The sequence below is a fragment of the Neophocaena asiaeorientalis genome, unplaced genomic scaffold (assembly GCF_003031525.2).
Source record: "Neophocaena asiaeorientalis asiaeorientalis breed wild unplaced genomic scaffold, Neophocaena_asiaeorientalis_V1.1 scaffold151, whole genome shotgun sequence".
NCBI classification, from domain to species: Eukaryota; Metazoa; Chordata; class Mammalia; order Artiodactyla; family Phocoenidae; genus Neophocaena; species Neophocaena asiaeorientalis.
This window is the reverse complement of record NW_020175490.1, coordinates 1181353-1197523: the sequence shown is the minus strand read 5'-3', so window position 1 is coordinate 1197523 and position 16171 is coordinate 1181353. Positions and strand designations below refer to the sequence as shown.

General features: G+C 37.4%; 1 protein-coding gene across 3 annotated transcripts in view; it reads left to right on the top strand.

Annotated features, from left to right (window-relative positions):
• PDGFD (platelet derived growth factor D) overlaps positions 1–16171 on the top strand; it is a 231624-nt gene that overhangs the window by 143898 nt on the left and 71555 nt on the right. For 2 of the 3 annotated variants that reach the window (XM_024768924.1, XM_024768922.1), the window contains 2 exons: positions 11530–11716; positions 14794–14974. In XM_024768924.1, coding sequence (XP_024624692.1) covers positions 11530–11716; positions 14794–14974 — 368 coding nt within the window. Of the gene's footprint in view, positions 1–11511; positions 11717–14793; positions 14975–16171 lie in introns of all 3 variants that reach the window. The other variant, XM_024768923.1, reaches the window with a different exon arrangement.

Sequence of the window (16171 nt, the reverse complement as noted above, 5' to 3'; positions counted from 1 at the left end):
TGCTTCATGATGCATTTACTTTGTAACTGTAAGTTTGTACCTCTTAATCTCCCGCAGGTATTTCACTCATTCCCCCTACCCCTTGCTGTTAAATTTTTGCTTTACAGTTATGGTTATAGAGAGTAAGAAGGGTAATCTTATTTGAGATGGGAAATGATCTGCTCTGAAGTATCATCTATCAGCTCATACAATTTCTTTATTCATTTATTTAGTCCTGCGGCAAACACTTAAGTTATCTGCTAAATGTTAGGAACTGTGTATGGTGCTAGCACCAGAGAGAAGTTTGCCTATGGTGGTGACCAGCACCAGAATAAGTGGATGTATAAAGTATTGAAATGAGAAGGAGAAGAAGATCCACTGAATATTAACCTCATTTGTTCAGTCCTCCCCTCTTGATCCGCTTTACTGGTTACAGAAATCTGACTGTCTACTACTTAGAGTAGGTGATGCTATTAAAATAAGTCATGATGTCATAATAAAGAATACAATAAAATTTACCTCTGCTACATATAAGCAAGTGACTTTCTGTTTTGGAGTAAGTGGTAATAATGAGGACTAATGCATAAGGTTCCCTTGACTTTTAAATAGGCTAATAAACATTAAGCACTTATTGTAATGCCTGGGACATATTTAGTAAATACTAGCTTTTGTGAAGAATATTATTGTAACCTAACATTCATCAATATTCTGAAGAATATGTAAATGATGTGCTACATAACTCTAATTTGCCCAGAGATGTCTTTGCTCCCAAACATGTAAACTACGCAATTTTCCTGTTACTTTCAAGCAAATATTCATTCAACAAGTATTTATCAGATACCCACTGTGAATAATAATACTATTCAGAAATTTATAATCTTGTTGAACAAGCAAGAGAAAGCTAAACATAAAGTAACAAAGAGACATAGAATATGATTCAGTGTTAAAAATCATTGATATAAGCAAGGGATGCCATTCTGTCTCTGTGTCTCTTGGCCTATACTAGACATCGTTAACCATTTCCATTTTTCCCCACTTAATATAGAAACAAGTTCAGAACCCTTTTTAAGATAGTACTGCAGAGGGCTTCCCTGGTGGCGCAGTGGTTGAGAGTCCGCCTGCCGATGCAGGGGACACGGGTTCGTATCCCGATCCGGGAAGATCCCACATGCCGCGGAGCGGCTGGGCCCGTGAGCCATGGCCGCTGAGCCTGCGCGTCCGGAGCCTTCCCCAAAAAAAAAAAAAAAAAAAAGATAGTACTGCAGGAAGCCATTACCTTTGAGTTACCTACTGGGTAAACTATTTGCCATCTCTAACAAGACAAGTTTTTAAAAAAATCAAGAACTCTTACTCAAATATCTTTTCTGGCACCTCAGCACATTTTTTCTGCCCCTGTAGTCATAAAGTCTTCATCTATGAATCCTCTGCCCTTATTTTTCTCTCCAGACCATGTCTCCTACCATAATTGAAATGATTTATAGTAAAATAACAATGAGATGCTATTTAGTGTATGGATAGATCATGCTGCCATTTGGAAAACAAGATGAGTCAAGCCATCACTTCAGTATGTAGGAAGGAAGTAAACCACTGCAGTGGCCACCAACACTGTTCATCAGTTTCCAGTTCTCCCTTTCTTCCAGTTACCCACTCTGCTAGAAGTAAAGGTCTGGCCATGTGACTAGCTTTGGCCAGTGAAACGTAAACAGAAGTATTTTAAAAACTGATGGGCAATTCTTCATCTTCTGATTTCCCTCTGCCATGACTGTTAATTTTACAATAACGATGCCTCATTAGCTCAGGTCCCAGAGTGAGAAAACAGGAGGCAGAGCCCCATCAACCCAAAGTGGACATGCAGTGTGAGTAGGAAATAAAATTTTATTATTAAAACCACTGAGACTTATGCCAGCATGATTTCACCTCTCATGACTAATACTACTCTATGACAGTGCGTAATTCAAGGGAAGAATCCATGGAGCAGCCTCACCAGACCAGGTAACAATATTGAAGAGACTTGATAGCATGAGATTTGATGAGGAAACAAAAAGTCTCATCTCATTCTAAAATGCTGTCCATTATAAAATCCAACATTGATTTACTAATAGCTTTTGTGGTGAAAAGATATCCAAATGGAATGTACAGAAAACTCTTTTTTAAAAAAAATAATAGCATAAATTTAGCCATTAAAGTAAAAGGCCACTTTTTATTATCTCAGTGAAAATCCAAGTACAAGGCTTTTTGAATTGTCTCAAAAGTCTTCAAATTACTTGGCCTTCAGCATTGACACATAGTTTCAAGGTAACATGACCTTTTTTGTAACCTCTGTGTGTGTGTGTGTGTGTGTGTGTGTGTGTGAGAGAGAGAGAGAGAGAGAGAGAGAGAGATCTTGATGTGCTTAGCTTAGCACTTTTAGGGCCCAAAAGAATTTTAAAGAACATTGAAGAATACTGGACATTCATATGCATTTTCTGTTTAATAAATTGTTGTATCATTTTTGATTGAAGTGAGTTACATATTAAACAACTATCTGGAAAGTCACTGGCTTTTGACATATAGATGTTTATCACCATCACAGTACATGAATTGTTTGCATTAATATCTAATAGCTTTGACAATTCTTTGATCTATTCTGAGATATGTAATCATTTCTACTGCCTTTATTTTTTCTGTCTGAGGTGGGAAGGGAATTTGTTTCCTTGAATCTCAATGACAAATCAAAATTCAGCTTTATTTACTTGTATGCATCTTAGCTTTGGTCCTATAAAGCACTTGATTATTTCTTTACAAGAGAATGAGGATGATATACCATTCCTCCATTTTTTGTTGTATTTATATTTATCACCTTTTTTCTTACTCATTTATATGCACAAAAACTATTTTTTATTTTAGTGCTGCATCATAGTGCAACTTTTATAAAGGCATTTTAAATGCCAATAAGATATCCAAATATAAGCTATAATTCATCTCTACATATGGTGCTACTAGTGAAAATATCTGAGGTTAAAATCAGATAAACAGTTATCTCCTGAGCATTACTAGATTTGCACACACAAAAGCTGTGACAGCTGTGTCCCAATTTGCTCTACTTTCTAACAGCTGGACAGTCACTTTCAATAGTAATCATAGGGTATTTCTCCATTTTGAAATATTAATATGTGAAAAAAATGTTCTGGAATTCAGTGAAATCTGGTAATGAAAAATGACTGAATCTATAAATAGCACTAAAGCCATATAGGTTAATAAACATTTAAGTACAATTATAGATATACATAATTTGTTTATTATGTATATATGAGATATAACGAATATACATGTTAAATAATATGTTAATTTATATTTTAATAATAAATATAAATTTGTATGTATGTGTGTGCGTGTATATATATATTATATTATATATATATATATATATATATATATATACCACAAATAATAAACCATGTGATTCTTATATTAACTCCCAGTTAGTTTTCTCTTAGGAATTGATGAGCCTTTTAGTCAGATGTGATTAACAAAATGTTTTGTCTTTGCCACACGAATCAAGTTTTTAAACATTAGGGTATTTCAGGGTCAGCTTCTGTTGCACACTGTTCAATTCCATGTCAGCTTTGTTGGACTGATTACATCTTCCAGAAACTTACCCGGTAAAATAATTTCAGAGAATTCTCACTCTTTGAGAATAATCAAAGTTCATACTTTAAGTAGCTTTCCTTGACTGTTTCTAAGATGTTGGTTTTCCTATATTAAGTGTTTTCTAGAAAAAATACTAAATCTCCTGCTTTCTGGGAATGACTTTTCTTTCTGTTTTGCCTGTTACCTTCCGATATCTCTGAGCTATGTTGGCAGTGGGAAAAGCAGATATTTTTGTCATTAGGGTTGTCTTGTTTTCTGGGTGTGTTAAATTGGTATGATTGAAAAGATCTCGCTCTTCAGCAGCCTAATCTATAATACTCTCTGTCATGCTGTTCAACATTGCCCTTCCCCATCTGCCACAGTTCCGAATGTTATTGTTTCAATTTTTCCACATCCTTTATATGTAAACAACATCACAACACAAAGAGACTATAGAAGAGAATTATCAGAGAATCAATTAATTTGAATTATCTTAATGTGATAAAATACAGCATAGTTATTTTAGGGCAATCTTTATTTTCACTGATTTTAATTTTCTAAAACCTTAGACCAAAAATTATTTCCACTTTAATGTAATTTTATAATCACTTCTATAATCTACCTATAAAACACAAGTGGTCTTGAAGGAAAGAGTATAATTGCTCGCTGTTGTACAATAACAAGACAAATCCTTGTTCCTAAAAGATCTAGTGAGGTGAGGAATAATAAATATCAATGTAGTACTTTGGTCATTACTACACTCCTGGTGACTGCTACTGGAAAATGTTCAAAAGGACTTTACGATACTCTTTTTTGATGGACTTAGCTTTTTAAAGAAGAATAATTTTGAGCTCAGGGATTTATCAATTGATTACTCTCCAAAAATATCATCTCCAAATTGTTACTCTGAGGAAGTTTGTTTATAAAACATTAACACTTTGGTTTGTGCAAAGGGGAATTATAATTAAAAATAAAAAGGTATGTAACTGGCAAACAACCAACTCCCTCCTTCTCAAACCTTTATAAACAGAAAGGTTTTGTATTACTACTGAGTTCTTAGAAAAATCTCTGCTAGAGAATTCTAAATAAATGTCTGACGTTTAATCAGCTTTGCTCTTGAGTGGCTTAAAAGCAGAGTGAGCACAGGGAATGGTAGTTTTTAGAGAGCTGTTATAGGCTTTTGGAAGATTGGTTCTTGCCAGACCATGGGCCAGGTGTTAACCAAAAATTCCTTAATGAAAACTGGCCCGCTGGCAGTCCCAGGAGAAATTTAGTTCATTGATTGCAAGCTTCAGTCCTCAGGAAACACTGAGGAAAAAAATGTTGAAAATGCTTTCATGCTGATTTTTAAACTTATTGTTAACAAAGTCTAATTTTCACCTTTAGCAGTTCACAGGGTGAGACTCCAGCCCTGTGCTTTTTAAGTTAGGAGATAATTTATGCAAAATTATCTAATTAAATTCAGTTTAAACCTAATTGTGTATTTTAGGGTCTGTTCTACAAATTGACTTATTCATTTTAAAATTAGGGACTCCTGCCCTACTCCCCTTTATGTTCTCCATCTCTCCCTGGTTTCTTTTTCCCTCTTCAACAGTACACTGCGTGATGTCTCATCAATGAAGGTACTATTTTGCGTTCTAGGACACTTTTGTATAAGATGTCATTAGTTGAGGGAGAGTGCAAAGCTTATTAGAGGTAGTTTAGTAATAATAATAGTGCATTAGGCAGTCACAGGCCTCTTGATTAGTCTTGCTGAGCTTGCTATTCTAAATTAGGTGGTTGCATAGGATGAGAACCTGGGGGATCTAGTCAGTCACCTGATTTCATATATTGCTGGATAGATCTGAGAGTAGATCCCAGCTATAGCAACAAACTCTCCTGCTTTAGTCCAGCATTGTTCTTCTCTTCTTTCTTGGTCACAGCTTTTTAAGGGTGGTGTGGAGTGACTCTGGTGAGCCTGGTAGTATAGGTTTTGATGGAAATAGTGCAGAAAAAGAGGCAGTTATTTTATAATTGATGTCTGAGCCAGATGGCAAGCAGGATCATTTCAATGGAACTCTTTCCAAAATAGTCCTTTAATGTTCATGCTAGATGTGTTTCCACAAACGTCAGGCACACCAGCTACATCAAAATTAAATTTCTTAGAAATAAAATATTTGGGTATTTTTCAACTTTATTTCTGATAAAGCTGCCTTTTATTTGTTATCTTACTTCAAAATGCCTTTCAGTGTTTAAGAACTCTGCATATGCATTATTTGCAGTAACGACTCATCTACGTATGTATTTAACAGATCTATTTTGAAAGTCTCTATATGCCCAGACTGGTGAGGCTCTGGGGTTACATTGGTAAACAAGACATAGTCCTTTCCCTCAAGACATGTAATATTCCGCATATATTTTTTTTTACTTTCCTATGAAACTTTCAAAGAGATTATAAAGCATCTTTTAGTATCTTTTTTTTAATCCTTATACCTAACCAGCCTCAGAGAGAAACCTCTACTTAAATTTAAAAAAAAGCAAAACATAGAATACGTTGTGTCTACACTAAAGGATTTATTTACATTCCTCCACAATGTGTTCACAAATTGATAGGCTAAGTGGCCAGTTACATGCCAGGGGCACTTTTCTAGTTGATAAGAAAGTTTTTCATATATATGTTTGAACAACTTGTTGAAATATCCATTTGTGGGACTTCCCTGGTGGCACAGTGGTTAAGAATCTGCCTGCCAATGCAGGGGACATGGGTTTGAGCCCTGGCCCAGGAAGATCCCACATGCCACGGAGCAATTAAGCCCTTGTACCGCAACTACTGAGCCTGTGCTCTAGAGCCCGTGAGCCATAACTACTGAGCCCGCGTGCCACAACTACTGAAGCCCGCGTGCCTAGAGCCAGTGCTCCGCAACAAGAGAAGCCACCGCAGTGAGAAACTCGTGCACCACAATGAAGAGAGCCCCTGTTCGCTGCAACTAGAGGAAAGCCCGCACGCAGCAACGAAGACCCAATGCAGCCAAAAAATACATAAATTTAAACAAAATTTTAAAAAAAGAAATATCCATTTGTACTCTTATTTTAGATGACAGCAATGACAGCATACAACTATATATACTACCATTGTTAGATGGGAAAAGTGTCTGTTTAGCCCGCTGAAGATTTTGGATTTCAGGTTCCCTTGTCTCATTATTGCCTCACTCATGTCTGTTAGTCACAGTCAAACCACTGGCAGTTCTGTCTTCTTGAAAGAAAATTGTTGAGTTGTCATGTCATTTAGACCTGAAAAAAATCTTAAGTGTCACGTTAGCCCAGCCCCCTAAACTATTAGCTTAGGAAATAGAAGCCAGAAAGATGACATGGTGTGTCTGATGCTGCTCTTTGTTGTAGTGGGGAAAGTCACCAGAACTAGAACATGATGGAGCTGAATTCAAGACTCCACTCTTCCATATACCACCCTTCCATTCTTTTGACTTACAGCAAATCACTTTAACTTCTGTGTGTTGGTTTCATTACCTGTTAAAGTAATATACAAAAATTAAATTTACAAGAAAAAAGCAGAATGAAAGCAATGATAATTACTGCAATGATATTTACTTTTTGTCAACTTATATTTACGATAGACTTACAAAATTGGATGCTTGTAAACTATATTGCACCCCACAAAAATTAAGTGGTTATATTGTGGTTGTTTAGCAGCAGAAGTGGTACTATTTGGTTTATATAACACTCAACCTACATTCTGGGCAAACATTGTTCCTATGATGTATGGTATAATCATGAAACAGCCATTTTACAAATGAAATGTTATAATAAATCCCTTTGCAAGTTAGGCATTTCCTGACACAATGACCATTCTTTGCTTTTGGCTTTTAGCTGCGGTACATTGGGTTTGTGACTATCAGTCATGCTGCTGGCTCCTGGATGTCTTATGGAGACAGTGGGACAAATGAGTATTTCTGTACTGTTCCACTGAATTTGTGTGAGGTGGCACAGTCTGCAGAGATATCATTATTTGTTCCTATGGAATCATTGATAAAATATTTTAACCCTTACTTCTAATAACTCAGCATTTAGCCTTTGGATCTTATGTTGTCATAGATAATATTATGATCTGAGAAGAAGAAATAAAAGTACTACCATTATTTGTGATTTCATTTCTCCTTGCACATAATTTGTGACGATGATTACCAAACGCATCTATTAGGGCCAGGAATGACTATGTCATGAAATGGGGGAAGTTAGATAAGGGGTCAAAGACACTAAGGTACGTAGCTCTTACCCTAGGTCACTGTGTATCAAAAATGATGCCCCAGAGAAGGTTTCAAGGTCAAAGACAGGAAAGTGAATCCAAGATAGATCATCAGTCAGGGCGGTAAGAAGAAAAATCAGATGTGAGGTATAGAGTCAAAGCAAGGCAGTGAAGGAGCCAGGGAAATCAAGAATAAGAAGGAGAAGAGTAGAAGGTATGAGGTGGTCAGTGGTTCTCATACTTTTGGGAGCATCAGAATCACCTGGAGGGCTTATTAAAACAGTAGTGCTGGGCTCCACCTCCAGCATTTCTGCTTCAGTAGGTCTGGGATGGGGCCTGATAATTTACATTTCTAACAAGCTCCCAGGTGATGAAGCTGATCTGGGGACCATACTTTGAGAACAACAGTTGTTCTAGATGAATCCCAGAGTAAGTAATAGTGCCTGCAGTGACTCCATGAGCTCCCGGGATACTTGGTTGGGCGAGCTGAGTTTGCTTAAATGTTTAGGGACAGAGTAGACAAAACATTTTGGCTTTTTTCCTTTCATTTTAATTTGCTTTTTAAAAAACATCCAATGCATAACTCAAAGTTATGAGGATGTGAACCTCCTTCTGTATTAAAATATAAAATAAGAACTTATATTCTTGCCATTTAAACATAAATCAAAATTATTCCCTCTCTATGAAAAATGACATACTTCATATTTTTATAGTTTAACAACTAGTATAGTGTTCTGGTTAAGAGTGTGTGTGCTGAAGATAACTGTCTAGGGTCAGATATTGATTTCACCACCTGCTTTGTGCCCTGAGGTCATAAGTTTCTTAAACTCTCTGAGCCTCCTTTGTGAAGTGGGGATATTACTAATTGCATAGAGTTGTTGTGAAGATTAAATGAAATAATTTAAACAACTTATTGGAATGCCTGGCACACAGTTATTGCTCCATAAATGTCAGTTACTATTGGAACACCAAAGTAAATGCCTTCATTCAAGAATGTGACTTTGTATATAACACTTGGTAACTATCTCAGGTTTAACCTGATAGGTTGCTCTCTGTATCTATAATTCATTACAACTCTTCTGCTAAGAATAGTCCTGAATTTGGCATGAAGTTATAAATTATATATAAACAATGTGATTCAGAAGTCAAAGTGGATTACAGATAGCAAAGAATCTCAAATTGCCTCTAGCAAATTTCAGACTAAGAAGGAAAAATATCTTCTCTTACACAAGAAGTTAAGAGCATTAGCTCTGGGACCAGAGCACCGTGACATGACTGCAGAGCCAGTGCTCTGATCTCCTAGTCGAGATGCAGGGAGTGGGGACATCAGCTCCTCCAGCCACCTTTGCTCTTCCTTAGACTGTCTCCCACACAAAGGCTAGCTGGGCAAGCACAACACATTAAACACTGAATTAGCCAAAAAAAAAAAAAAAGTTGAAATTCTCATACATACCAGAACATTTGTAAAAGGGAGAGAAGCCTTTGCATTTCACATTCTGATTCCTTGTTCACTCTCCTCTTATTTTGGAAGCTTTAACAACTACCCTCCGCAACCCAACCTTTCCGTGGTTTCCACCAGCAATTTAGGCCTCCCTGACTAACCTCCTTGAATTATAGGCTTCGGAGTAAACTCTCTGCAGGAGGACGTAAATAGACTGTGGCTGGAGTTCTGCTTACAGAGGGGCCTAAAAAGCCAAAATCTCAAGTGCAAAGAACTCTGGACATTGGGAGATAGGAAAAATGGGTCCACTGTATGGTGCAATTCTGAAGCAAACTACCTGGAGTTAGGTCAGATTTCATAGCTTAACAGCCTAGTCCCTACAAGACTGTACTTCAGTCACCCGCTGAAAATTGTGAGGTACCCAGGTTACCCATACTCTTTACCAACTGGCTATAAATTCAGGGTTGCCTATAAGCCCCTCGAGTTTGATAATTTGCTACGACAACTTATAGAACTCAAGAAAGCACTATAGTTACAATTACAGTTTTACTATAAAGGGTACAAATCAGGACCAGCCAAATAAGGACACTTGTAGAGTGAGGACATGTCTCCCTCCTAGCACATCAGTGTGTTTCACAGACCAGGAAGCTTACCCAAGACTCAGTGACAAGAGTTTTTATAAGGGTTTCATTCTGTCGATATGATTGATTGAATTGGTGGCAACAGGCTAGGGCTCCAAGGCCTCTTACCTCCAGGGAGGTTAGGAAGTCAGGCTGATATCAGAGCTCAAAGCCACATGATTGGTCTTTCTATTATAGCCAGTCCCCATTCCTGAAACTATTTAAGGGCCCACAGAGAATCACCTCATTAGCATAAAATCAGGTATGGCCCCAGGGGCCTACCATGAATAACAAAGACACTTGCATCACTTGGGAAATTTTAAGGGTTTAGAAGTTCCCTTTTAGGAACCCAGGACAAAGATCAGACAAGTTCTTTATTATACAGCATATGGAAAATAGAATTAGAATTGGAACTACTTTAAGTCACCAAAAACGAGGGCCAAAAAATTATGATTTTTATGATGGAGAAACAACTGGAAAATGTCATTTGATTATAAAATAAGTGGTCATTAAACATCATTAGATTCTTTTAATTTATTTTTCACCCAGTTGTTCATTCAACAATATTTATTATCTCCTGGGCTAATCATTGAAGATATACTGTTACATTGTCAATGAAAAAAAAAAATATTTGTACAGTTGACCCTTGAACAGAGTGAGGTTTAGGGGTGCCAATACCCCACACAGTCAAAAATCCACATATAACTTTTGACTTTCCCAAAACTTAACTACTAATAGTTTACTGTTGACCAGAAGACTTACTGTTAAATAAACAGTTGATTAACACATATTTTGTATGTCATATGTATTATATACTGTATTCTACAATAAAGTGAACTAGAAAAAAGAAAATGTTGTTAAGAAAATCATAAGGAAGAGAAAATACATTTACAGTACATATATGTATTTATTGAAAAAAATCCACGGACCCAGACAGTTCATACCCGTGTTGCTCAAGGGTCAGCTGTATTACATGGAAAAGAGGAAGGATGAATTATTTGAAATTATTTGCTCAATTTTAATTCCAATTGTAATGAGCCTGAGTTCTGAGATAATCATTAATTTTGCTTGTCAAAAATGATGTTAAGGGCTTCCCTGGTGGCGCAGTGGTTGAGAGTCCGCCTGCCGATGCAGGGGACACGGGTTCGTGCCCCGGTCCGGGAAGATCCCACATGCCGCGGAGTGGCTGGGCCCGTGAGCCATGGCCGCTGAGTCTGCGCATCCGGAGCCTGTGCTCCCCAACGGGAGAGGCCACAGCAGTGAGAGGCCTGCGTACCGCAAAATTTCTGCGCGTCCAGAGCCTGTGCTCCACAACGGGAGAGGCCACAACAGTGAGAGGCCCGCGTACCGAAAAAAAAAAAAAAAAAAAAATGATGTCAAGAGAGCTCCCAAAGTACAAAATATTAGGCATCAAGTCTAGATTTATGAAGAATTTGGGGAGGTAGGGGACAACAGAAAAAATATGGATGTTGTTTGTTTAACCACAAGGCTGCCATTTGGCCTTATGTTTTTAAACAAAATCAAGAAGTGCTTTGAAATGTGATGTGTTTTAAACTGTTCTTTTTTTGCTTTCCTGTAATTGGAGCAACATACTAATTTCTACAAGTTGTGACTACTAACAGAGAGCAATCACCTCACAGACTTGTACCGAAGAGATGAAACCATCCAGGTGACAGGACACGGCCATGTGCAGAGTCCCCGCTTCCCAAACAGCTACCCCAGGAACCTGCTTCTGACCTGGCGGCTCCATTCCCAGGAGAAAACAAGGATACAGCTAGCCTTTGACAATCAGTTTGGATTAGAGGAAGCGGAAAATGATATCTGTAGGTAAGTGGGAAATAAAATCTATTTTAGGGTAAAATTTCAAAGTAGAAAAAAAAGACAGATTTAAAACATCACATCAGACTTCTCTTTTGGGCCCTCCAGACCTATCCAAGAAACTCGACTTCTTTTTCAAAAAACCTTTATGTCAGTCCTAATGGACAAAATAAATTGGAGCTCAGACTGCCTCTGCAGAAAGCCTGGTAACCTGGCATGACTCACAGAAACTTACTCCTGCAATTGTCAGAGCCAGGCTGTGTGACTCCCAGAGAAGGGGGGAATCTGGGGGCCCCTATCTTGGCCAGGCCTAGAACAACCCACTTTGTGAGCAGGTAGATGCATCCAATATCCTGGCTCACCTGCGCCATGTCACAGGGCTCTGGTGCAAGCCTGCCAGGGCTTCAGGAGTGTATTCCCCTGCTGAGCTCCAGGAACTGACCCAGCACTGGGAGATGATGATGGCAAGGACCCTGTCAGGTCCTTACCTGAAATCGTAATTTTAAGGCCTCAGATATGTGTAACAAGGAAGAGAAGGCCACCTCCCAGGATCAGTGTGCTCCTCAGAGGTCTGTTTCTTCCTGTAGTTTCTGGGTCAGCAGAAGATGAAAGCTGCCCCTGATAATCTTCTCCCTTCTTAACATGTTTATCAGAGAAAGCCCTGGCTGTTGTTCTCTGAATTGTCAGCTCACAGCATCTTATTCACTTAATTAGCATGTGTAAGATGCAGAGGATTTTCTTTTTCCTTTCTGTACTTTACTGCACGAACTTGTTCTGCATTGCCAATGAACTACTACTAAACTGCTAAATTCTTTACTTTGAATAATAAAAATCAGGTACTTCAAATTTGGCTGTCCTTTATTGCATGTCTATTATGCTGACGGCTCTTATTATGTTGCTGTTTTTTCAAGAATAACAGCAGTGACTGTTATTTTCTAGGACCATAGAGGGTAATGTATGCCAGAAAGCAGAGATGAATACATGCAGGAAGAGCCAGTTAATATTTACAAAGAGAATAGCTTGAGGAGACCTTGTGTCTTTTCAGCCTTGAAAGGGAGAACTCATTTTCTGTGCTCAAAAAAAAAGAAGAAAGACCTTGGAAACAAATGAAAAGCTACTATTATGGGGATATATGTATACTTATAGCTGATGCACTTTGTTGTACAGCGGAAACTAACACAACATTGTAAAGCAATTATACTCCAATAAAGATATTTAAAAAAAAAAAAAGATTATTAAAGGTGATGTCATTGAAGAGACACTGGTCTCCACTGCAGAGCAGGATTTTGATCTGGTAGTGATTGAGCCCTTTTGGCGTCCTGACCTTAAAACTAGGAGGGGAAGTTAGGATGGTTTCTCTTCCAGATCCTTCATCAAATCAAGTTGCTCCTAAAAATTTATGGAGGGAGGTAGAGGAGTAAGAGGTAAAGGGGAGAGGAAGCAGGGAAAGAGGCAGATCAGAGACCTGCCTCAGGTGCAGGTCCAACCAAAATGGTCCTCTTTTGACTCCAGACCCAGAGTAAAAATTGTGCTGATGTTGTGTTTTTTAAAAAACAAAAGTGACCTCTTGCATTATTAACCAAGTTTCAAGTATATTCTTGCTTTGTGCAATAAATATGATTCACATATATTGTATATAAAATGAAATGCAATTGATTTCCTCCCATTTGTTCCAAACCTCCTTGATGTTTACACTGTAATATTTTATTGCTGGAATAGCGATTCTTTCTTAGTGCTTTTCACTTTTCAACACCATATATTAAGTAGTTAATTTACATAGCACCCAAGAGATATTCAGCTGGTAAAATTACATAAACCTTCTTATTTTGCTCATTAGGAAACTGAGGCAAAGGACATAAAGGCCTCACAAATCACTGTCAATGAAATTTAGTAACCATTTTATTATGCTCGCCGCCTCCTTAGATCACCCTGCCTGATCCAATGAGAGCTCTGAGGTGCGTGGGTAAGACCAGTAAAGTTGTATTGGATTTTCTTCATATTCAGACATGTTGGTTCTCATGCTGATTCCTTTTGGCAATCGTGACAGGAAAATATAAAATGGATATGAGACTTCTGCCACTGTTCACCTTGAATGCTCACCCTGAGTGCTCGTTTGCATTGTTACTTTAGCATCTGAAGTCATTTGAGGAGAGGTAGATTGGAGGAGTGAGACACTGATGCCCAGAACTGAAAGGCACAGAGTTCAGCTCTCAAGCAGAATGTTTTAAGATCTTGGGTGTCTGAAAATAGAATAAATGATCCCTAGAAGATGTCAGCTTGGTCACTGAAGTTGTCCTATTATGTGATGAAAAAGTGAGACGCTGTGGAGGGATTCTGAGGATCAAACGACTCTGTGGAATACCTAAAATGCCTCTCCTTTCTTCTTCAATCCTGGGATTCTGTGTTTCTCTGACTGGTACCAGTGGTGAACCCATGGTCTTACCCTCATTTGCACATAGCCCAGATATTTCCAATATTGGCTAGTGCACATCCCTCCTCAAAGTCATGTGTTTCCATTATGATAAATATCATAGTTTATGATATGATCCTTCCAAAAGACAATTTCAAAAAAGAGAAAATAGTCTTTTATTTTACCATTTATTTTCTACAATGAGAGTGCTGATTTTATGTGCTGTATGGGTATAGATCATTTCCTTTCTTAAGGAAACACTGGATGTGGTAAATTAATTCAAAGTGGGAATTTGTTTAAGAACTTGATATAGTAAATATTCGGGTATATAATTAGAGCTACATCTCCTAAAATATGACAATAGATTATACTTGTTAGTTTTTCCAGGAAAACCTTATGAGACAGATGCTCAGAAAGTAGCCCATTTTGATTTTTGACGATTTAGGAAGAGTTATGGCTAAAAGTGTGTAAGGGTGTTTCCTCAGAATAGATTGTTGAAGTTTGAATTTGAGAAACCTAATCCAAAAACTAGTTTTCCTTCTAAAATATCTGTAGGTTATAATTTTCATTTCAGATGATAGGTCACGAGAAATCACATATGTTAGTTTCAATTTCTCAGTGAAAGTATGAATTTCAAAGTCTTCTTTAATCAAAGTTTATGTCAAATTGGTACTAGGTATGATTTTGTGGAAGTTGAAGATATATCTGAAACCAGCACCGTTATTAGAGGACGATGGTGTGGACACAAAGAAGTTCCTCCAAGGATAACATCAAGAACAAACCAGATTAAAATAACATTCAAGTCTGATGACTACTTTGTGGCTAAACCTGGATTCAAGATTTATTATTCTGTTGTGGTAAGTAGCTTAACCACCCTATGATTAAAAGCAGACACTGGTTACATGAAGTATAGAGATCATTTTCTGTGATTAAATTCAATGGTGTGAAAGTGAATGAACTGTGTTAATTGTCTATGGTATGCTTTGTCCCTGCCTTGTGGCCAAAATGTTAAAGTCTTCTTTAGTGAGAAATGCCATTTTAGCTCTATTAAGTCAATGCTTGGGCCCATGTATTTTGAAAGAAAGCATAGTGAATAGAAAAAGTAGAATAGTTTATGGTAAAGCATATACCATATTGCCTTTGATTCAACTGGAGCAAAATAAATATACAGCCAAATAGAAGGTAAGTGAGAATTGAACCTCTTGGTTTGAAAAATTGTCTACGTAACTCTAATCACAGAAGAGTCCCAATGATTTTAGTTTAAATTATGACTCAAATTTGGGAAGGGCCTATGTTATCATCATAGAGCCTCAGGGTTAGCAAGTATCTTAAAAATTGGAAGGTATAATTCAGGACCCAAGGTTTGATTTTTGTTTACTACACCCATGCTTGTTTGTGGTCTCACCTCTACTTAAACACCTCAGCAGCCATTTCCAACTTTATATGGTTCTAACTATTAGAAGGTCTTCAACCTCATATTGCGGCATAATCTACCTTATAGTTAAGTCTAGTTGTTGGATCACACATGGTCATGGGTCTTCTTTACTGTCATTCATTAGTAGAACAATATAAAGTTCCTTCTTATCGACAAATATTCTGATAGGTGTAGTAGATACAAAGGCAAGCAAGAAGACAGTGTTCTTGAACCTCCTGGAGCTGATAGTCTGGTGGAAATGACAATTAGAAGCCATAACAACTGAGAATGATAATAAGACGGAAATACTGGGTGTTACAGATGAAGCTCAGGGGGATATTGGGATAATTTTGCCTATACATTACGTTTAGGATACATTAAATATCCCTGAATTCAGTTGTTCATAGCATATTGCTTTTTGCTCTCCTGGCAACATCTTTAACTCTCATTCAGTTTATTGCTATCCCTTTTCAAAGTGTGGATGCCGAAACAGAACACAGTACTACAAATGGAGTCAATTTGGGTTTTTTTTTTTCCTCTTATGAGTTAAATTTAGAATAGGAAAAATCTTGGTTTTTTTAATCTAATGTGGTTTCTTTTCTCTTTTTTTTTTTTTTTTTTTTGGTTTTTTATGTGTGGT